Raw genomic sequence first — 22,101 nt, 5'->3', positions numbered from 1 at the left:
CTTCCTCTGCACCAGACACCAGGGTCTTGGCTTAGACGTGGAAGGAAGAAAACATCTGCTGTAAGGAAGCTGCCAAAATAACTTCCCCTGCCTAATTCCTCGCACACTCAGACACTACTCAATAATACATACATATAGAATCATAGAATCAACCTGGTTGGAAGAGACCTCCAAGATCATCCACTCCAACCTAGCACCCAGCTCTGTCCAATCAACCAGACCATGGCACTAAGTGCCTCAGCCAGGCTTTGCTTGAACACCTCCAGGAACGCTGACTCCACCACCTCCCTGGGCAGCCCATTCCAATGCCAATCACTCTCTCTGGCAAGAACTTCCTTCTGACATCCAGCCTAGACCTCCCCTGGCACAACTTGAGACTGTGTCCCCTTCTTCTGTTGCTGCTTGCCTGGCAGAAGAGACCAACCCCTCCCTTCAGAGAGTCGTAGACACCAGTGCTGAGTACAGGGGCAGAGTAACCTCCCTTGTCCTGTTGGCCACTATTCCTGCACCAGGCCAGGATGCCACTGGCTCTCTTGGCCACCTGGGCACACTACTGACTCATGTTCAGCTGCTATCTACCTGCTATCTTCTGGTGGAAGAGCAAGAGAGTGGGAAGGGTTCAGAGCTGCAGCTCAAAGCACTGGGAGAGGAGACCAACTCCTACCTGGCTACAGCCTCCCTTCAAGTAGTTGTAGACAGCAACACATATCTCTAAGCAACACATATCTCTCTAAGCAGCACATCTCTCTCTAAGCAAGACAGCAACACATCTATAAACCCAAGTAACAGCAAGAGAATCAAGAGTTTGGGAGCACTAAACCAGAGTTGATCTTTTCTGTTAGATACACATCACAGTTCAGTATTTTTTTTTCATGAGAAATCAAATGATTCCTGTTAAAACTGAAGGGGAGGTATTGGACAAGCAGCATCTCACTCAAAGGTCAAATAAAATCAGTATAACCTTGAAAATACCCATGGTTTTATTCACGTGCTTGAGAAGTGACATTTCCAACTATGAATGGTTTGGGTTGGAAGTGACCTCAGATATCATCTACTCCAACTTCCTTACCATGTACAAGGATGCCCCTCAACTACACATTTTGGCTCAAGGCCTCATCCAGCCTGGCCTTAAACATCCCCAGGGAAGAGGCATTCACAGCCTCCCTGGGCAATTGCTTTTAGTCTTACCACCCTTGCACTGATAATTTCTTCCTAAGATGCACTCTAAACCTCCTCTCCCTCAGCTCCAAACCATTCCCCCTTGTCCCTGTTGCCATACACCCTTATGAAAAGTCTCTCTCTGCGTCTCAGCTCCAGTGACACACTGACACCATCTATGAATAGCAGGCTATTAAGTATTGAGCCTGTTTTCCTACAAAACATGGGGGGCTGCAAAACCCCTGCTCCTTCCAGCACCCCAAGCTGCAGGTACCACAACCTGCAGAAGCGTGCACAGAAGAACCTGCACAACCTGAGAAGTGAGGCCAGCAGGGCCTCCAGGATCTGAAGGGGACCTCAAAAAAAGCTGGGGAGGGACTTTTTAGGCTGTGAGGGAGTGCCAGAACTAGGGGGAATGGAGCAAAGCTGGAGGTGGATTTACCTTTTGGAAATTACAGCATCCATGTTAATAGGGAAAAGGCAACACCCTGACCAGGATGGATCACTGCACTCCCATCTCTTCCATCTCCCTGCTGCTGGGGAAGGATTTATCTTACAATCATAGAATGGTTTAGGCTGCAAAACATCTCCAAGATCAAGTCTGCACCTGGAGTACTGCATCCAATTCTGGAGGCCCTATTCCAAGAGGGATGTGGAGATGCTGGAGTGTGTCCAGAGAAGGGCCACGAGGATGCTGAGAGGGCTGGAGCAGCTCTGCTGTGAGGACAGACTGAAAGAGTTGGGGCTGTTGAGTCTGGAGAAGAGGAGGCTCCCAGGTGACCTTCTTGTGGCCTTCCAGGATCTGAAGGGGGCCCCCAAAAAAGCTGGGGAGGGACTTTTGAGGCTGTCAGGGAGGGCCAGGACTAGGGGGAATGGAGCAAAGCTGGAGGTGGGGAGATTCAGACTGGCTGTGAGGAGGAAGTTGTTCATCCTGAGAGTGGTGAGAGGCTGGAATGGGTTTCCCAGGGAGGTGGTTGAGGCCCCATGGCTGGAAGAGTTTAAGGCCAGGCTGGATGAGGCTGTGTGCAGCCTGCTCTAGGGTAGGGTGTCCCTGGGCATGGCAGGGGGTTTGGAACTGGCTGATCCTTGTGGTCCCTTCCAACCCCGACTGATTCTATGATTCTAACTCTTGGCTCACTTCTGGTTTCCTCTTATTTTTAACTGTTTGGTATTATTTACAGCTAACAGATCTATTATTTCCTTCAGCACACCCAAATTCCCCTCCAGCACCAGTGAAAGAGGGAGAAAACAGGTGGAAAAAAAGACACTGAGTGGCTTCACAGAAACTGAAGACTCCTGCATTATTTTTGACACCAGTTAAGGCAACAAAGGAACAAAAAAGTACTGGAGTCTGGCCAAGAGTGGTGTTTTATAACACAGTCTACCTCTAAACCAGTTAAGAAATAAAGACTAATTCTGCAATGCCACTTTCTGTTAGGGGAAAGTGGCTCTAAATCAGTCAGACCAACCCAAAAGGCAGCCAAAGACTTTCCACCCACTCTCATTTTGTCAAACCCCTTGTTTAAAACTGAGTTGATAAAAGAACAACCCATCCTTATAGAGGAAGCTAACAAAGTCTAACACTGAATTAACTCAGAAGCTCACATTTGTTTTACCTGACCCAAACATAGCCTTTCTGAGCAGGTGCATCATGTCAAGGACTCTCACTAAATTACTAAGTGCAGGGTCTGCACCCTTGTTTCTCTCTAAATCATAAGCAAGTTAAATAACTTGTCATTTAAGTTGCTAACTAAATAATAAACTGCCCAACTGCAGCAGCTAATTAATCCAAGGTTGAGCCAGCAACCAGAAATATGTCTTCCATGTTTATCCTGGCTGCAGGCCCAGGGCTGTTGTTCAGTGGATTTACCTTTTGGAAATTACAGCATCTATGTTAATAGGGAAAAGGCAACACCCTGACCAGGATGGATCACTGCACTCCCATCTCTTCCATCTCCCTGCTGCTGGGGAAGTATTTATCTTACAATCATAGAATGGTTTAGGCTGCAAAACATCTCCAAGATCAAGTCTGCACCTGGAGTACTGCATCCAATTCTGGAGGCCCTATTCCAAGAGGGATGTGGAGATGCTGGAGTGTGTCCAGAGAAGGGCCACGAGGATGCTCAGAGGGCTGGAACAGCTCTGCTGTGAGGACAGACTGAAAGAGTTGGGGCTGTTGAGCTTGCAGAAGAGGAGGCTCCCAGGTGACCTTCTTGTGGCCTTCCAGGATCTGAAGGAGGCCTCCAAAAAAGCTGGGGGGCGATTTTTGAGGCTGTGAGGGAGTGCCAGGACTAGGGGGAATGGAGCAAAGCTGGAGGTGGGGAGACTGAGAGTGGCTGTGAGGAGGAAGTTGTTGAGCATGACAGTGGTGAGAGGCTGGAATGGGTTTCCCAGGGAGGTGGTTGAGGCCCCATGGCTGGAGGTGTTTAAGGCCAGGCTGGATGAGGCTGTGGGCAGGCTGCTCTAGGGTAGGGTGTCCCTGCCCATGGCAAGGCGGTTGGAACTGGCTGATCCTTGTGGTCCCTTCCAACCCTGACTGATTCTATGACTCTAAGTCCAATTGTCAACCCAACACCACCAAGGCCATTAACCTATGGCCCCAAGTGCCATGCCTATGTATTTTTTTGAGCACCCTCAGGGATGGGGACTCCACCACCTCTCCGGGCAGCCATCTGCACAGTCTTCTTCAGAGGGTGGCAAACAAATGTTTGTTTGTTAGCACAGCGCAGCATGGCTGCCTTTACCCCAACTACCCAACTCTGCCACCCATTGCACTGACCTCCCCATCTTGGAAGTGCTTCTTGAGCTGCTTCAGCATGACAGTGAGCTTCTTGGACTGCACCCCGCTGTAGGCCAGCAGCATGCTGCCGAACTGCCGCTCCGTGATGCGTCCCTCCACCGGGTCATGCCGCTCAAACTGCAAGAGGGGAGAAACAAGAGGGAGGTGAGAACAAGATCACACAGCAGAAAGCTCCATCCAGTGGCAGAGCATAAAAAGGCCCTGCAATAAGAAATGAGCATTGCAGGAAATACTCATGAAGAAGAAATCGTCAAGCATTTCATAGAATCATAGAATCAAGCAGGTTGGAAGAGACCTCCAAGATCATCCAGTCCAACCTAGCACCCAGCCCTATCCAGTCAACTAGACCATGGCACTAAGTGCCTCAGCCAGGTTTTGCTTGAAGATCTCAAGGGACAGTGCCTCCACCACCTCCCTGGGCAGCCCATTCCAATGCCAATCACTCTCTCTGCCAACAACTTCCTCCTAACATCCAGCCTACACCTCCCCTGGCACAACTTGAGACTGTGTCCCCTTGTTCTGTTGCTGCTTGCCTGGCAGAAGAGACCAACCCCACCTGGCTACAGCCTCCCTTCAGGTAGTTGTAGACAGCAATGGGGTCAGCCCTGAGCATCCTCTTCTGCAGGCTATACAACCCGAGCTCATTTGGTTCCCCCAAGACTGTTTCCATGTTTCCTCACGTGCCGCTGCTTTGGCAACCTAGAATCATAGAATCAGTCAGGGTTGGAAGGGACCACAAGGATCATCTAGTTCCAATCCCCCTGCCATGGGGACCTCTGCAAGAAGTCCTCACATCTCACCCTCCTAGTTTTATCTTGCAAGGAGACAGCATTTGTACAGCTGGTCTTGGAATGAGAAGATGATTATCTTAGCTTGGAACCAAGCTAAAATCTCCACAAGTCTACAAGTACCTGAAGGGAGGCTGTAGCCAGGTGGGGTTGGTCTCTTCTGCCAGACAACCAGCAACAGAAGAAGGGGGGACAGTCTCAAGATGTGCCAAGGGAGGTGTAGGCTGGATGTCAGGAGGAAGTTGTCAGAGAGAGTGATTGGCATTGGAATGGGCTGCCCAGGGAGGTGGTGGAGTTGCTGTGCCTGGAGGTGTTGAAGCAAAGCCTGGCTGAGGCACTTAGTGCCATGGTCTGGTTGATTGGCCAGGGCTGGGTGCTAGGTTGGAGTGGATGATCTTGGAGGTCTCTTCCTATCTGCTTGATTCTAAGCAATAAAAACCTAAACACAGCCAATTGAGCACAGCTCACGCTTTGTCTCTACTTGGAGATGAAGAAGGGTGAAAAGCCCCCAGTGCTTTTTCCTCCTGACAGAGTCAATGAAGAGAATTAAGATCTCCCAAGCATCTGAAAAAGCAGGAACAACAACCTTCTTCCTGGGGCAACCACAATCCTTTGTCTTCATGCATTTGCTGTTACTGTGGAGGTTCTGTCTCTTGTCCTTCGGGGGAGGGTAAAAGAAACAACCCAAAGCCCACAAGGATGGGATGCAGGGCAGGGCACATGCAGATTTATTACAAGCAAGAAAAATTCCCACAGCCTTTTTTCCCCTTTCCTGTATCTCACAGAAAGGAGAAGCATGGCCAAGGCGACTGCCCCACTGGTGTCACCAGCGCAGGATGGAGCACTGGTGGGGAAACTGGAGAGGGAACAGGAGGCTCGTACCCCACTCCGAATGGCATCCTGAGTGGCTGTGCACACACCAGAGATGGTCGGTGAGTGCAACGCTGCTGAAGCAGCTTCCACCAGCAGCCACTTGGTGCCAGCAGCGGCTTCTGCATGCAGGCATGGGTAAGGATAGAGTAAGGAAGGAAGCAGAGCGTGCTCTGCTGTGCCTCCTACGAGCCAGGCTGCCTGAGGTGCTGAAGAAATCAGCCTAAATAGAATCACTGTGTTGGGAACGAACTAAAAGCCAAGATGATGTGCAAGGAAATCAAAAGTGGGCTAAGAAGGGGAGAAAGTATGGCAAGAAGTATAGGAGGGTAAGAACTACAGAATCTGCAAGGTTGGAAAAGACTTCTAAGATGATCAAGGCCAATCTTCTGCCCAACACCACCACCAGGCCCACTAAACCATGTCCCTAAGTGCTGCATTTACTCATTTTTAAACACCTCCAGGGATGGTGACTCCACCACCTCCCTGGGCAGCCCATTCCAATGCCAATCACTCTCTCTGACAACAACTTCCTCCTAACAGCCAGCCTAGACCTCCCCTGGCACAACTTGAGACTCTGTCCCCTTGTTCTCTTGCTGCTTGTCTGGCAGAAGAGACCAACCCCACCTGGCTACAGCCTCCCTACAGGGAGTTGGAGACAGCAATGAGGTCAGCCCTGAGCCTCTTCTCCAGGTCAAACACCCCCAGCTCCCTCAGCCTCTCCTCACAGGGCTGTGCTCCAGGCCCCTCACCAGCTTCTTTGCCCTTCTCTGGACACCTTCCAGCACCTCAATACCTCTCTTGAGTTGAGTGGCCCAGAACTGGACACAGTACTCAAGGTGTGGCCTGAGCAGTGCTGAGTATAGGGGAAGAATACTGTGTCCAATTCTGGGCTCCCCAGTTCAAGACAGACAGGGATATACTAGAAAGTGTCCAACAGAGGCTACAAGGATGATGAAGGGACTGGAACATCTGTCTGATAAAGAAAGTCTGAGAAACCTGGGGCTGTTCAGTGTGGAGAAGAGCAGCCTGAAAGGAGATCTTAATGTTTATAACTATCTGAAGGGTGTGTGTCAAGAAGCAGCAGTCAGGATGCTTTTAATAGTGCCCTGCACTAGGACAAGTGGCAATGAATACGAACTAGAACACAGGAGGTTCCACCTCAACACGAGGAGAAGCCTCTTTACCGTGAGGGTGACTGAGCACTAGAGCAGGATGACCTCAGAGGTTGTGGAGTTTCCTTCTCTGGAGACCTTCAAATCCCACATGGAAATGTTCCTGTGTGACCTGCTCTGGGTGATCCTGCTTTGGCAGGCAGATTGGACTCGATCTCCAAAGGTCCCTTCCAGTGCCAACCATTCTATGATTTGAAAGGCCACCCATCATCTTAAACATGTGCTGTATACCCCTACCCCCCAGAAAACCTTCCTCAGACAGAAGGAACATCTTCACAACCCTGAAATGTGAGTAAGCTTCCTCCCACCTTGGCTTTCTGGCCAGATAAATCAATCTGCTCTCTTCTCCTCGACACATGGAGGAGAGGCTTCATCGCACGAGGGGAGTGGGAAGCAAACACAGAGCCCATTCCCTCTGCTTCCACACCCCCATAACTGCATAACCTTATAGTAATGCAGTACAGGGATCCACCATGAAACAACAGATCCAAAATCACTCTGCTTTCAGACTGCACTACTTCCCCCCACCCCCCCCCACTAACTCATCCACCTCCTCCAGCGGGAAATCAAATAGCAGCTTCAGAGAAGCATCCAGGCAACACAGAGATACCATCAGGAGAAACAGCTCCATTAACAAAATCCAAACAAGCTGCAACTTCTTAAACACAGGCACTGGTTGTCTTTCATCACTCCTCCTGCCACCACCAGCTGCACAGCTCACTGCGGGAAATGAAGCAGTTTGGATGGCTAAGAAGCCATCTGGCATGGACAGGAGGAACTCCTCTGGGTATTCCTTAAGCATAGAGATAGGGCATCACAAACGACACTGCAGACTGGGACCATGAGAAACAACAGTAAAATGAGGAATCACAGAATGGTGGGGGCTGGAAGATACCTCTGGAGATCATTTAGTCATAGAATCAGTCAGGGTTGGAAAGGACTACAAGGATCATGTAGTTCAAATCCCCCTGCCATGCCCAGGGACACCCTACCCTAGAGCAGGCTGCACACAGCCTCAGCCAGCCTGGCCTTAAACACCTCCAGCCATGGGGCCTCAACCACCTCCCTGGGAAACCCATTCCAGCCTCTCACCACTCTCAGGATGAACAACTTCCTCCTCACAGCCAGTCTGAATCTCCCCACCTCCAGCTTTGCTCCATTCCCCCTAGTGCTGGCACTCCATGAGAACCTAAAAAGTCCCTCCCCAGCTTTTTGTAGGCCCCCTTCAGATCCTGGAAGGCTACAAGAAGGTCACCTGAAAGCTTCCTCTTCTCCAGACTCCAATGCCCCAACTCTTTCAGTCTGTTCTCATAGCAGAGCTGCTTCAGCCCTCTGAGCATCCTTGTGGCTCTTCTCTAGACACACTCCAGCATCTCCACATCCCCCTTGCAATGGGGGCTCCAGAACTGGATGCAGTACTGCAGGTGGGGTCTCAGCAGAGTGCAGTAGAGGGGGAGAATCACCTCGACCTGCAGGCCACACTTCTCCTGGTGCAGCACAAGATCTGTTTGGTCCTCTGGGCTGCAAGTGCACACTGCTGGCTCCTGTTGAGCTTCTGGTCCAGCAGCACCCTCAAATCCCTCTTCTCAGGGCTGCTCTCCAGCCACTCCCTGCCCAGCCTGCATTTGTGCTTGGCATTGCCTCGACTCAATGCAGGACCTTGCACTTGGTCCTGTTGAACCTCCTGAGGTTGGCTTGTGCTCACCTCTCCAGCCTGTAAAGGTCCCTATGGATGGATCCCTTCCCTCCAGTATGTGTGATGGAGGGAAGGGATGTCCAACTCCACTACTAAAGCAAGGCCACCCAGAGCACATTGTCCAGGATCGCAATGTCCAGGCAGGGTTGGAATTTTGCCAGAGAAGACTTCACAACCTCACTGAGCAGCCTGCCCCAGGGCTCCAGCACCCTCAAGAAAGGCTACTCCAGCGGAAGGTTTTGGGTACAAACAGCATTGTGCCCCTGCAAGCACAGACCAAACGCTCAGGAGCAATTACAGGGTAAGGGCTGGATTGCCCCTTCCAGCCCAGGCTGCGTGTGGTGGGACATGTGGCCTCCACTGGAAAGAAAATGTAAGATGAATTAAGGTGTAGGATGATTTTAACCTGCCCCCAGGACATACTTCTCTCAGAACAGGGTCAACCTTAGGTACTAGACACTCCTCAGGGGAAGACTTCCAATTGCAGTTGAATCTCCTCCCTCTCATCAAATTTATCATAGTCAGTAGCATTAACGTGGAAATTTCTACCTAAAGCCCTTTTGCTGGAACTCTGCTCAGAGACTACAAAAAACCTGCTTAAAAACCATTCAGCACTGCTGTCACCAGACAGAACTACACACGAGTGCAACACTGCCTCTGTGATTGCACCACACCTCTCAGAGCAGGCTTAGCATCCCCCTACAGCCACCAATGGACGTAAACACTTCACACCTTGGGATCCTTCTCCTTCCTAACCTCACATCACACTTCTCCTCTTCACACTGAAGGGTGGATTTTGTTATGCTGGCTGAAGAAGACTGTTCAACTAACCACCATACCCTTCTGATGGCTGCACTCAGGCCCAAATGCCATTTAGCACCCACCAAAAAGAGCAAGAGCCTTAAGGCTCATCGACATGAGACGGAAGCCTCCAGCTGTAAAACAACACAGCACCATGCAAACACAGCTCAGACTTTACCTACAGCAACTCCAAAAGAAAAAGCAGTGGCACCTCCCATGCTGTTTGATGATTGTCTCTGGGATGCCCTGGTGGAATCACTTCTGGAATGCTATCTCCAGTTCTGGGCTCCCCAGGTCAAGATGGTTTCACAGTACCACAGCATCACACAGTATCACAGTACCATCAGGGTTGGAAGAGACCTCACAGATCATCAAGTCCAACCCTTTACCACAGAGCTCAAGGCTAGACCATGGCACCAAGTGCCACGTCCAATCCTGCCTTGAACAGCCCCAGGGACAGCGACTCCACCACCTCCCCGGGCAGCCCATTCCAGTGTCCAATGACTCTCTCAGTGAAGAACTTTCTCCTCACCTCCAGCCTAAATCTCCCCTGGCGCAGCCTGAGGCTGTGTCCTCTCGTTCTGGTGCTGGCCACCTGAGAGAAGAGAGCAACCTCCTCCTGGCCACAACCACTCCTCAGGCAGTTGTAGACAGCAATAAGGTCACCCCTGAGCCTCCTCTTCTCCAGGCTAACCAATCCCAGCTCCCTCAGCCTCTCCTCGTAGGGCTGTGCTCAAGGCCTCTCCCCAGCCTCGTCGCCCTTCTCTGGACACGCTCAAGCATCTCAATGTCCCTCCTAAACTGGGGGGCCCAGAACTGAACACAGGACTCAAGGTGTGGTCTAACCAGTGCTGAGTACAGGGGCAGAATGACCTCCCTGCTCCTGCTGACCACACCATTCCTGATGCAAGCTAGAATGTTCTGGTGAGGAGGACTAGATTACAGGATGTGAAAGGGAAACAATGGTGATGTCTGCTTCCCTCACAGGCTTGCTGAGAGGTACAAGAACAAGAATCCAAACATGGATAACTCACTTCTGCTGGGGGGCTTGGAGCTGCATTTCTTTTTCTAGCTTCTCTACCATTTCTCTGATTAATCCACTTTGCTTCCTAACCCCCTGGCTGAACCTCCATTCTTCCTTGGGACTGGGGTAAAGTTGAGAGGGGTGGGAGAAGGTTTAAGGGCAGTTGGGAGCCCCTCCTGTGGACTCAGGTTTCTGGGAGGGGTGTAGTGTTACTATGTCACCTTGTATGTTTCTGTATATAACTATATACTGTAAATATCTGCTTGTATACTCTGCTAAGCTGTAAATAGAAACTTCATTCAATTTCCAGAGCCAGCTGAGTCTAGTCTGGGTGATTTCCAAAGTGTGTGTGGGGGGGGACAGGTAACACCCAAACCATCACAGATGGAGAGGGATATACTTCAGAGTGTCCAACAAAGACTATGAGGATGAAAAGATTGGAAAATACCTGATGAGGAAAGGCTGAGAATCTTAGAATCAAGCAGGTTGGAAGAGACCTCCAAGCTCAGCCAGTCCAACCTAGCACCCAGCCCTGGCCAATCAACCAGACCATGGCACTAAGTGCCTCAGCCAGGCTTGGCTTGAATGCCTTCAGGGATGGTGACTCCACCACCTCCCTGGGCAGCCCATTCCAATGCCAATCACTCTCTCTGCCAACAACTTCCTCCTAACATCCAGCCTAGACCTCCCCTGCCATAACTTGAGACTGTGTCCCCTTGTTCTGTTGCTGCTTGGCTGGCAGAAGAGACCAACCCCACCTGGCTACAGCCTCCCTTCAGGGAGGTGTAGACACCTCTGAGAGTCCTGGAGCTCTTTAGTCTGGAAAAGACTGAAAGGGACTCTCATCAATGCTCATAAGTGTCTGAAAGGTGGGTGTCAAGAAGCAGCAGCCAGGTTCTTTCCAATGGTGCCCTGTGACAGGACGAGTGGCAATGCATACAGACTGGAACCCCTCAACATGACGAAAAATGAGGATGATGAGGGGTCTGGAGGGCACTGCCTGATGAGGAGAGGCTGAGGGACCTGGGGCTGTTTAGTCTGGAGAAGAGAAGATTGAGAGGGGATTTAATCAATGCTTATAAATATCTGAGGGCTGGGGGTCAGGAAGGAGGGCACAGGCTCTGCTCACTGCTCCCTGGGATAGGACAAGGAGCAATGGGTGTAAGCTGCAGCAAAAGAGGTTCTGCCTCAACACAAGGGGGAACTACTTTAATGTAAGGATGCCAGAGCCCTGGAGCAGGCTGCTCAGAGAGATTGTGGAGTTTCCTCCTTTGGAGACTTTCAAGACCCACCTGGATGCATTCCTGTGTGAGCTGCTCTGGGTGATCCTGCTTTGGCAGGAGGATTGGACTCCATCTCCAGAGGTCCTTTCAAATGCCTACCATTCTGTGACATAATCCTTTCACCAGCAGCCTCAGGATGATGGGACAGGGCAAATGAGATCAATCTGGGCTTTGGGACTTGAATTGATATTCTCTGGACTTATCCCATGATGGGAACAGCAACTACAAGACCACAGGGACAAAGAGATGTCCTGCAGTGCCTTTTCTGCTGCTATAGCCCCACCTCTCGCTGCCTGAGCTCACCTGAGAGTTACAGCTTGGGTTTGCTATTCCACAAACACTGGGAAAGAAGATGAAACATGGTCAGATCAGTTTTAAAAGGGATATTGAATACAAATATCACAAAGTCCAGTGTTCCTGCTGGGCAAGAATCAGGATCTTCAACTTACTGGGGTTTTATTTTCCAGAAACAGAATCATAGAACCATTTTGGTTGGAAAAGACCTTCAAGGTCATGAAATCCATCTATTAATAATACTCCTAAGAACTGTGAACGTGGTGAAGATGTTCTTGAACTTCAAACTAACTGCAGGATTTAGGTTGTGGGTGCTTCCTCCTCCCTGGAGGTATTCCAGGTCAGGCTGGATGAGGCTTTGAGCAACATAGTCTAGTGGAAGGAATCTCTGCTCGTGGCAGGGTGGTTGGAGCTGGATGATTTTTCATGTTCCTTCCAACCCAAACCATTCTATGAATCACAGACTCACAATGTTAAGGGGTTGGAAGGGACCCAAGGAGACCATCGAGTCCAACCCCCCTGCCAGAGCAGGACAATACTATCTAACACAGAGCACACAGGAACACATCCAGACAGACCTTGGAAGGCTGCAGAGACTTAGCAATCCTAGCAATATGAGTTCTATCCATGCTGGCCAAGCATTGGAACAGATTGCCCAGGGAGGTGGTGGAGAATTAACCATCCCTGGAGGTGTCCAAGCAATGTGTGGATGTGACACCTGGAGACATGGTTTAAAGGCCATGGTGGGTCTTAGGTTAAAGATTGGACTTGATCATAATCATAGAATCACCCAGGTTGGAAGAGACCTCCAAGCTCAGCCAGTCCAACTTATCCACCAGCCCTATCCAGTCAACTAGACCATGGCACTAAGTGCCTCATCCAGGCTTTGCTTCAACACCTCCAGGGACGGTGCCTCCACCACCTCCCTGGGCAGCCCATTCCAATGCCAATCACTCTCTCTGTGAAGAACTTCCTCCTAACATCCAGCCTATACTTTCCCTGGCACAACTTTACACTGTCCTCTCTTTCTATTGCTGGTTGCCTGGGAGAAAAGGCCACCCCCCACCTGGCTACAGTGTCCCTTCAGGTAGTTGTAGACAGCAATGAGGTCAGCCCTGAGCCTCCTCTTCTGCAGGCTGCACACCCCCAGCTCCCTCAGCCTCTCCTCACAGGGCTGTGCTCCAGGCCTCTCACCAGCTTCCTTGCCCTTCTCTGGACACGCTCCAGCACCTCAACATCTCTCTTGAACTGAGGGGCTGATGATCTTAAAGGTCTCTCCAAATGAAAGAATTCTATGATTCTTTCCCCTTCAAACACTTTCATTAGCAAAACATCCAGCCCTATTTCAACAGGTTCTTAAAGTTCTTCTCCTAAAAACCAACCAACTCCAACAAAATGAATCCCCAAATTAAAAATACTAATGAAGTGGAACCCAAGCAAACTAAAATTTCTAAGAGGGCATCTGTAAAAATAAACCTGTGTGCATCACTTCTTATTTCCAATTGGGATAACAAAAAACCCCACCCATCTACAAGGGCTTCTGGATGGAGCTGACAAGGGCTTATGGAGCAAAGCTGGAGGTGGAAAGATTCAGCCTGGATGTGAGGACAAGTTGTTCAGCATGAGAGCTGGAATAGGTTGCCCAGGGAGGTGGTTGAAGCCCCATGCCTGGAGGTGTTTAAGGCCAGGCTAGATGAGGCTGTGGGAAGCCTGATCTAGGGGATCTAGGGTAGGGTGTCCCTGCCCATGGCAGGGGTGTTGGAACTAGATGGTCCTTGTGGTCCCTTCCAAGCCTGACTGATTCTGTGGATGGAGAGAAAAGGGTTAAGGGATGATTTCTGAGCTTTACTTACGGTAGTTAAACAAACATCAGTGAGAGAAATATTGCTCATACTACTTCTGCTGGCTTAAGTGTTAGCTGAAAAAGGTGACCTGTTCTGAGAGCTGTGGTGTGTGTAATAAGGAACCAAAAGGGTCTGGCAAGTGATGATTTGCTGGGTAATATTCAGATTCACAACATAAGACCCTTTAAAGTGGTATTTGCTCAAAGCTGCATTTGACAGGCTGTGATACATTATTTATCTGCAATCTACTGCAGCCCTGGCTCTATTTGTTCTTCTGGAGAAGCAAGCTGCCAGGCTCTCTTGTCAAGTTCCATATAAAACCATGACAAAGGAAGGGGGGAAAAAAAAGGAGGGGAAAACACCATACATCTTCCCAGATCCCAGCAACTTTCTTTGTCCAAAACCAATAACATATTTGGGAATAAGCTGTAGTGTTTGCACAGGCACCAAATTACTGCCAAGAGAGAAAGAAAAGCAAAAGTTTCCAAAGGCTTTTAACCTGGAAAGATCAAAGGTCTTAATTTTGTTATTGTTGCTGTTAATTATGTTGAAAGGTTCCAGTGTGTGTGGAGCTAAAGTTCTGGGTTCTGCAAAGCAGAGGCCAGCTTGCTTCAGTTACAGAAGGGCTGCTGGATGGGGTCAACAAAGCCTGCTTAGATTACTTGGGACAAACCTGGATGCCTCCTATGAACAGGTCACAACATGAAGAGATAAGGGGTGAGCAACTGATGTAATTTAGCTGGACCTGAGCAAGGCCTTTGGCACTGTCCTCCACCACATTCTGGTCTCCAAGCTGGTGACACATGGGTTTGATGGGTGGAGCACTGGATGGATAAAGAACTGTTTGATGGCCACATCTAAAAAGTGGCTGTCAATGGCTCCATGGCCAAGGGGCGGCCAAGGACAAGCAGAGTCCCTCAAGGATCAGTCCTGGTACCAGCCTGGTTCAACATCTAAGTCAGTGCCATGGACAGAGGCATTGAGTGCAGCCTCAGTGAGTTTGCTGACCACACCAAGCTATGTGGTGCAGCAGCCAGGCTGGAGGCCAATAATCCATTCAGAGGGGCCTGGACAGGCTGCAGAGGTGGGCACAAGACAACCTCAGGAGCTTCAACAAGACCAAGGGCAAGGTCCTGCAGCTGGGTGGAGGCAATGCCAAGCACAAATGCAGGCTGGGCAGGGAGTGGCTGGACAGCAGCCCTGAGGAGAGGGACTTGGAGGTGCTGCTGGATGACAAGCTCCACAGGAGCCAGCAGTGTGCACTTGCAGCCCAGAAAGCCAAGCAGAGCCTGGGCTGCATCAGCAGAAGTGTGGCCAGCAGGGCCAGGGAGGTGATTCTCCCCCTCTACTGCGCTCTGCTGAGACCCCACCTGGAGTACTGCATCCAGTTCTGGAGCCTCCATTGCAAGAGGGATGTGGAGATGCTGGAGTGTGTCCAGAGAAGGGCCAGGAGGATGCTGAGAGGGCTGGAGCAGCTCTGCTGTGAGGACAGAGTGAAAGAGTTGGGGCTGTGCAGTGTGGAGAAGAGGAGGCTCCCAGGTGACCTTCTTGTGGCCTTCCAGGATCTGAAGAGGGCCTCCAAAAAAAGCTGGGGAGGGACTTTCTAGGCTGTCAGGGAGTGCCAGGACAAGAGGGAATGGAGCAAAGCTGGAGGTGGGGAGATTCAGACTGGCCATGAGAAGGAAGTTATTGAGCATGAGTGGTGAGAGGCTGGAATGGCTGGCAGCTCATGGCTCGGACAGATTCACTCTGATATGGGTCAGGAACTGGCTGGAGGACTGGGCCCAGAGAGTGGTGGTGAATGGTGCCACATGCAGTTGGCAGCTGTCACTAGTGGTGTGCCCCAGGGCCCAGTCCTGCTCAATATCTTTACTGATCATCTGGATGAGGGGATTGAGTCCAGCATCAGTAAGATTGCAGATGATACCGACGTAGGAGCAGCTGTGGAGCTGTTGGAGGGTAGGAGAGCCCTACAGAGGGACCTTGCCAGGCTGGATGGGTGGGCAGAGGCCAATGGGATGAGACTGAATAAGGCCAAGTGCAGAGTTCTGCACTTTGGCCACAACAACCCCAAGCAGCACTACAGGCTGGGGACAGAGTGGCTGAGAGCAGCCAGGCAGAGAGGGACCTGGGGGTGCTGGTAGAGAGTAGCTGAAGATGAGGCAGCAGTGTGCCCAGGTGGGCAGCAGAGCCAATGGCATCCTGGGCTGGCTCAGGAGCAGTGTGGCCAGCAGGACAAGGGAGGTTCTTCTGCCCCTGTACTCAGCACTGTTCAGGCCACACCTTGAGTGCTGTGTCAAGTTCTGGGCTCCTTAATTCAAGAGAGATGTTGAGGTGCTGGAAGGTGTCCAGAGGAGGGCAACGAAGCTGGTGAGGGGCCTGGAGCACAGCCCTGTGAGGAGAGGCTGAGGGAGCTGGGGGTGTTTGGCTTGGAGGAGGCTCAGGGCTGACCTCATTGCTGTCTCCAACTCCCTGAAGGGAGGCTGTAGCCAGGTGGGGTTGGTCTCTTCTGCCAGGCAAGCAGCAACACAACAAGGGGACAAAGTCTCAAGTTATGCCAGGGAGGTCTAGGCTGGATGTTAGGAGGAAGTTGTTGTCAGAGAGTGATTGGCATTGGAATGGGCTGCCCAGGCAGGTGGTGGAGTCTCTGTGCCTGGAGGTGTTGAAGCAGAGCCTGGCTGAGGCACTTAGTGCCATGGTGTAGTTGACTGGACAGGGCTGGTTGATAAGTTGGACTGGCTGAGCTTGGAGGTCTCTTTCAACTTGGCTGATTCTATGAACAGTAGGAGAAAGGAAAACAGGAAGGACGCAGCCTGCACCATGATGCAGAAGCTGCTCTGCAATGCTGGACAATGCAGAATTGGGCTGCCAAAGAAAGCCAGTCTGGAGCTGGACAAGCTGTCCAGAGAAGCACACCATGACCACCATGAGCCAGATCAGGGCTGAGAAGCTCCTTGCCCACAGTGCTGCAGCAGCTCCTGCCTCAGCGTGCAGCTACAGCAGCTGCACTGCGCTGGCACACTGCCTGCTGCTGATGGCAGCCCCTGCTCCACTGGGGGCAGGCAGGCAGCACCAACAAGTCCTCAGCTTTGGAAGCCACTTCTGAGCCACGTAAAACTAGGCAGAGCATTCTAATTATTTAATTGCCCATTAACTCCCTCCCCTGCCTCATTGCCTGGACTCACACCTGGGTTGTGCAGCTGGGGCAGGTCAGGGAAAAGGCTCCCAATGCAGCCAGCAGCAGCTTCCTTCTCTTTCTTACCTTAAAGCCACAGGAAAGAATCATAGAATCAGTCAGGGTTGGAAGGCACCACAAGGATCATCCTAGTTCCAACCCCCTGCCATGGACAGGGACACCCTACCCTAGAGCAGGCTGCACACAGCCTCAGCCAGCCTGGCCTTAAACACCTCCAGCCATGGGGCCTCAACCACCTCCCTGGGCAACCCATCCCAGCCTCTCACCACTCTCATGCTGAACAGTTTCCTCCTCACCTCCTGTCTGAAACAAAAAAGGAGCTATTTTCACGTGAGAAAATTCCAGTCTTCCCAACTCTTTCCCTGCTAGCACATTCCCTCTGCTCTTCTAGAGCAGCTTAATTGAATCTGTGGCAGCCAGGTTAAAAACATACACTTGTCAGTGGCAGAGTAATCCCAGCAGAGCAAGTGTTTGATGGAAGCTTTCTGAGGTTTCAGTGATCTTGGCACACCACTGCTGCCCAGGAGGGCTGGGGAGGGAGGAATCTTTCTCATCACCAGCAACTTGCTGTGCTTTAATGAGCAATTAAAAAAAGGTTATGCAAAGATAGCTGCACCTTAAACATCTTCATGAATCAAAATCATTTCTTGCCAGCTCTGAGAAGATCTGTGCTTTGAAATTTCATGCAGTGGGGGAATGCCTACTGACACCTTGCCAGGCTGGAGAGCTAAGCAGAAAGAAACCCTATGAAAGTCCACAAGGGCAATTGAAGAGTCCTGAACCTGGGGAGTAACAAACCCCTACACCAGTACAGGTGAGGGGGTGGCCTGCCAGAAAGCAGCTCTGTAGAGAAGGACCTGGCAGTGCTGGTGCCCATGAGCCAACAATGTGCCCTGATGGCCATGAAGGCAAATGGGATCCCAGAATGCAGTGAGTGTGGCCAGCAGGTCAAGGAAAGTTCTTCTCCCACTCTACTCTGCCCCAGTGAAGCCAGCTTTGGAACACTGAGTCCAGTCCTGGGCTCCCCACTTCAAGACAGGCAGGGAACTAACTCCTAGAGAGTCCAGTGGAGGCTGCAAAGATGCTCAAGGGCCTGGAGCATCTCTCTGAGGAGGAAAGGCTGAGAGACCTGGGGCTGTTCAGCCTGGAGAAAGGCTGCCTGAGAGGTGATCTGATCAGTGCTGCTCAATAGCTAAAGGACAAGTGTTGGAAGGATGGGACCAGACTTCCTGCAGAAGGGCCCAGCCACACAACAAGAAGCAACAGGCACACACTGGAACCCAGAAGCTCCATCTGAACAGGAGAAAATTCCTTGCTGTGGGGCTGCTGGAGCTCTGGACCAGGATGCCCAGAAAGTTTGTGGAGTCTCCTTGTCTGGAGAGATTCTAAACCCACCTGGGCATTGTGGGTTGTTTAGCCTGGAGAAGAGGAGGCTCTAAGCTGACCTCATTGCTGTCTACAACTCCCTGAAGGGAGGCTGTAGCCAGGTGGGGTTGGTCTCTTCTGCCAGGCAAGCAGCAAGAGAACAAGGGGACACAGTCTCAAGTTGTGCCAAGGGAGGTCTAGGCTGGCTGTTAGGAGGAAGTTGTTGGCAGAGAGAGTGATTGGCATTGGAATGGGCTGCCCAGGGAGGTGTTGGAGTCACTGTGCTCTGCTGCGACCCCACCTGGAGTACTGCATCCAGTTCTGGAGCCCCCATTGCAAGAGGCATGTGGAGATGCTGGAGTGTGTCCAGAGCAGGGCCAGGAGGATGCTGAGAGGGCTGGAGCAGCTCTGCTATGAGGACAGACTCAAAGAATTGGGGCTGTGCAGTCTGCAGAAGAGAAGGCTCCCAGGTAACATTCTTGTGGCCTTCCAGGATCTGAAGGGGGCCTACAAAAAAGCTGGGGAGGGACTTTTGAGGCTGTCAGGGAGGGCCAGGACTAGGGGGAATGGAGCAAAGCTGGAGGTGGGTAGGTTCAGGCTGGACATGAGGAGGAAGTTATTGATCATGAGAGTGGTGAGAGGCTGGAATGGGTTGCCCAGGGAGGTGGTTGAGGCCCCATGGCTGGAGGTGTTTAAGGCCAGGCTGGCTGAGGCTGTGTGCAGGCTGCTCTAGGGTAGGGTGTCCCTGGGCATAGCAGGGGGGTTGGAACTGGCTGATCCCTGTGGTCCCTTCCAACCCTGACTGATTCTGTGATTCTAGAACTGTTTGTCCATGTGGCAGAAGTTGGATGCCTGCTACAAGAATTGCTCATCACAAATTTCCCAAGCAGGGATTTCAGAATGCTGGCATTGTGCAGGACTCTACCTTAAGGAGCTGGCTGACATTCTCAGCCAAGTCACCACAAGAAGCCTCTTGGGTATGAAACATTTCAGTTCTCACTGTGATTAGTAAATCACATTGTCCACACTTTCATAGTCAGTGTGCTTGAGTGTCCAGGGGAAGGTGGAAAACACACAGACCTAAATCACAGAATGGTGAAGGTTGGAAGAGACCTCTGGAGATCATCCAGTCCAACCTCCTTGCTAAAGCAGGGTCATCCACAGCAGCCTGACCTGGATCACCATCTCCAGATGGGTTTGGAATTTCTCCAGAGAAGAAGACTCCACAACCTCTCTGGGCAACTTGCTCCAGGGCTCCACAGCAAAGAATTTTTAACTCCTGTTCAGATGGGACCTCCTACATGCAGCTTATGTCCCCTGCCCCTTGCCCTGTCACTGGGAATCACTGAAAACAGTCTGGTCCCATCCTCTTGACCTTTGCTCTTTAGCTCTTGCTCAACACTGATCAGATCACCTCTCAGGCAGCCTTTCTCCAGGCTAAACAGCCCCAGGTCTCTCAGCCTTTCCACCTCACAGAGATGGCTCCAGGCCCTTGAGCATCTTTGCAGCCTCCACTGGACTCTCTAGGAGCTAGTTCCCTGCCTGTCTTGAAGTGGGGAGCCCAGGACTGGACTCAGTGTTCCAAAGCTGGCTTCACTGGGGCAGAGTAGAGTGGGAGAAGAACTTTCCTTGACCTGCTTAGTGCATTCTGGGATCCCATTGACCTTCTTGGCCAACAGGGCACATTGTTGGCTCATGAAGAGCAATGGGTGTAAGTTGCAGCACAGGAGGTTCCAGCTCAACACAAGGGGGAACTTCTTGACTCTAAGGGTCACAGAGCACTGGCACAGGCTCCCCAGAGAGGTTGTGGGGTCTGCTTCTCTGGAGACTTTCAAGGCCTGCCTGGATGTGTTCCTCTGTGATCTGTGCTAGATTGTGTGGTCCTGCTCTGGCAGGGGGGATGGACTCAATGATCTCCTTGGGTCCCTTCCAACCCCTAATACTCTGTGATACTGTGAACTTGTTCACTCTCACTCCCAGGTCCTTCTCCACAGAGCTGCTTTCCAACAGATCATCCCCTCACCTGTACTGGTGCAGAGAGTTATTCCTTGCCAGGTTGTTCCACTTCATGATGTTTCCCTTTCCCAACTCTCCAGCCTGTCCAGGTCAGTGTCTCCTCTGATTTTTGTCAGCTAACCATAAGATAGCAAACACCTCAGTAACAGCTCTGCAATACCAAAACAAATCCACAGAGTGTTCAGAGATGATTCCTGACTCTCCCACTTCACTGTAAGCAGGAAATCCAGCACCAGCACAGGACCCTGTGCTGAGCTTGCCAGGCATGAGCTAGTGTTGATCTAAATGAGGCTTACACAGCCAGGTAACATCACCCAGTTGATGCAGCCACACAGTTGCAGTCCCAGCATGTTCACAGTGATGTCCCCAGCCTCTTGCTCATCAATTCTGAGATAAATTTGGCTCTTGTCTTACTGAGTTGTGCAGCATCAACAAAGCATCTACACTGTGTAACTTATCCCTTCCACTTGGTGGACTCAGTGACACAAAGCTTCACACACACTCCCATGCCAGCATCATGAATCTAAACATCACTCTTGGCATTTTATTTGCAGCTCTGCTGCCTGCAGGAGCACAGGGCTCAGTGCACTGCTCTGCAGGAGCCTGGAGGTGGATTAATACACACTTCATACACCACAGGAGCCCACTGGTGGTAGAGAGTGAAACCCTCTGTCACTACTAATAATGCAAGAAACAGAAATTCCAATGAAATTCTCAAGTAGCTTCTCCTGCAGAGCTGCTGCAACAACCACATTGAAGTCACCTGGCTGAGATGCAGGCAAAGCAGCAGCACACCCCACAGTGTTCTCTCACCAAGCATCATCATACAACAGTTCAGCTTGGAAGGGACCTTAAAGATGATCCAGTTCCAATTCCCTCTGCCATGGGCAGGGACACCTTCCACTAGAGACTAAGTTGCTCGAGGTCCTGTCCAACCTGGCCTTGAACATATCCAGGGAAGGGGCATCCACAACCTCCTTGGGCAACCTGTGCCAGTGTCTCACCATCCTCACTCCAAAGAATTTCTTCTAATCTCCAGGCTAAATCTGCCCTCCTCAGGCTTCAATCTGTTGCCTCTCATCCTATCACTAAAAGCTCTTGTAAGAAGTCCCTTCTTGGCTTTCTCATAGGCCCCCTTCTGGTACTGGAAGGCTGCTCTAAGGTCTCCCTGAAGCCTTCTCTTATCCAGGCTGAACAACCCCAACTCTCAAAGCCTGTCCCCCATAGAGGAGGCTCTCCAGCCTTCTAATCTTCTTGCTCTGGACCCACTCCAACAGTTCCAAGTCCTCCTTATTCTGGGATCACCAGAACTGGACACAGTACTCCAGGTGAGGTCCCACCAGGGCCAAGCAGAGGGCAGAACCACCTCCCTTGTGCTTCTGGACACACTACTTCTTATGCAGCCCAGCAGACAGCTGCCTTCTGGGCTGCAAGCAACCACTGCAACCTCATGGTAAGTTTTTCCACCAACTGACACCCCCAAGTCCTTCTCCTCAAGACCCCTCTCAAGACACTCCAGCCCATATATGTCACTAGCATTGTGATGGTTGCTTTCATCAGTCCACAGAACACCCATTCCAAATGAGGAGGTGGCAAAAGCCATCCCTATGTGTTTGAGCAATGTCCCAGTGATACTCACAAGCAGTTGAAGCACCTCAGTGCTACTGAGTGGGACAATGTCTTGTCCCACTCCTGTGAGCTTCAGTGGCATGCTTCTGGACCACTGACACTTTTAGTCTGCTCACAGCAGGATGCTCTCAGGGTGCCTGCTTGGTGTCACTGCCCTTAACC

General features: G+C 51.1%; 1 protein-coding gene across 3 annotated transcripts in view; it reads right to left on the bottom strand.

Moving 5' to 3' along the window:
* MICU1 (mitochondrial calcium uptake 1) overlaps positions 1–22,101 on the bottom strand; it is a 197,896-nt gene that overhangs the window by 27,421 nt on the left and 148,374 nt on the right. For all 3 annotated transcript variants that reach the window (XM_064145034.1, XM_064145036.1, XM_064145035.1), the window contains one exon: positions 3,938–4,075. In XM_064145034.1, coding sequence (XP_064001104.1) covers positions 3,938–4,075 — 138 coding nt within the window. The remainder of the gene's footprint in view (positions 1–3,937; positions 4,076–22,101) is intronic.

This window comes from Pogoniulus pusillus, chromosome 6 (genome assembly GCF_015220805.1).
Source record: "Pogoniulus pusillus isolate bPogPus1 chromosome 6, bPogPus1.pri, whole genome shotgun sequence".
NCBI classification, from domain to species: Eukaryota; Metazoa; Chordata; class Aves; order Piciformes; family Lybiidae; genus Pogoniulus; species Pogoniulus pusillus.
Note: the sequence above shows the minus strand (reverse complement) of the source record. Positions and strands in the feature narration are given on the sequence as shown.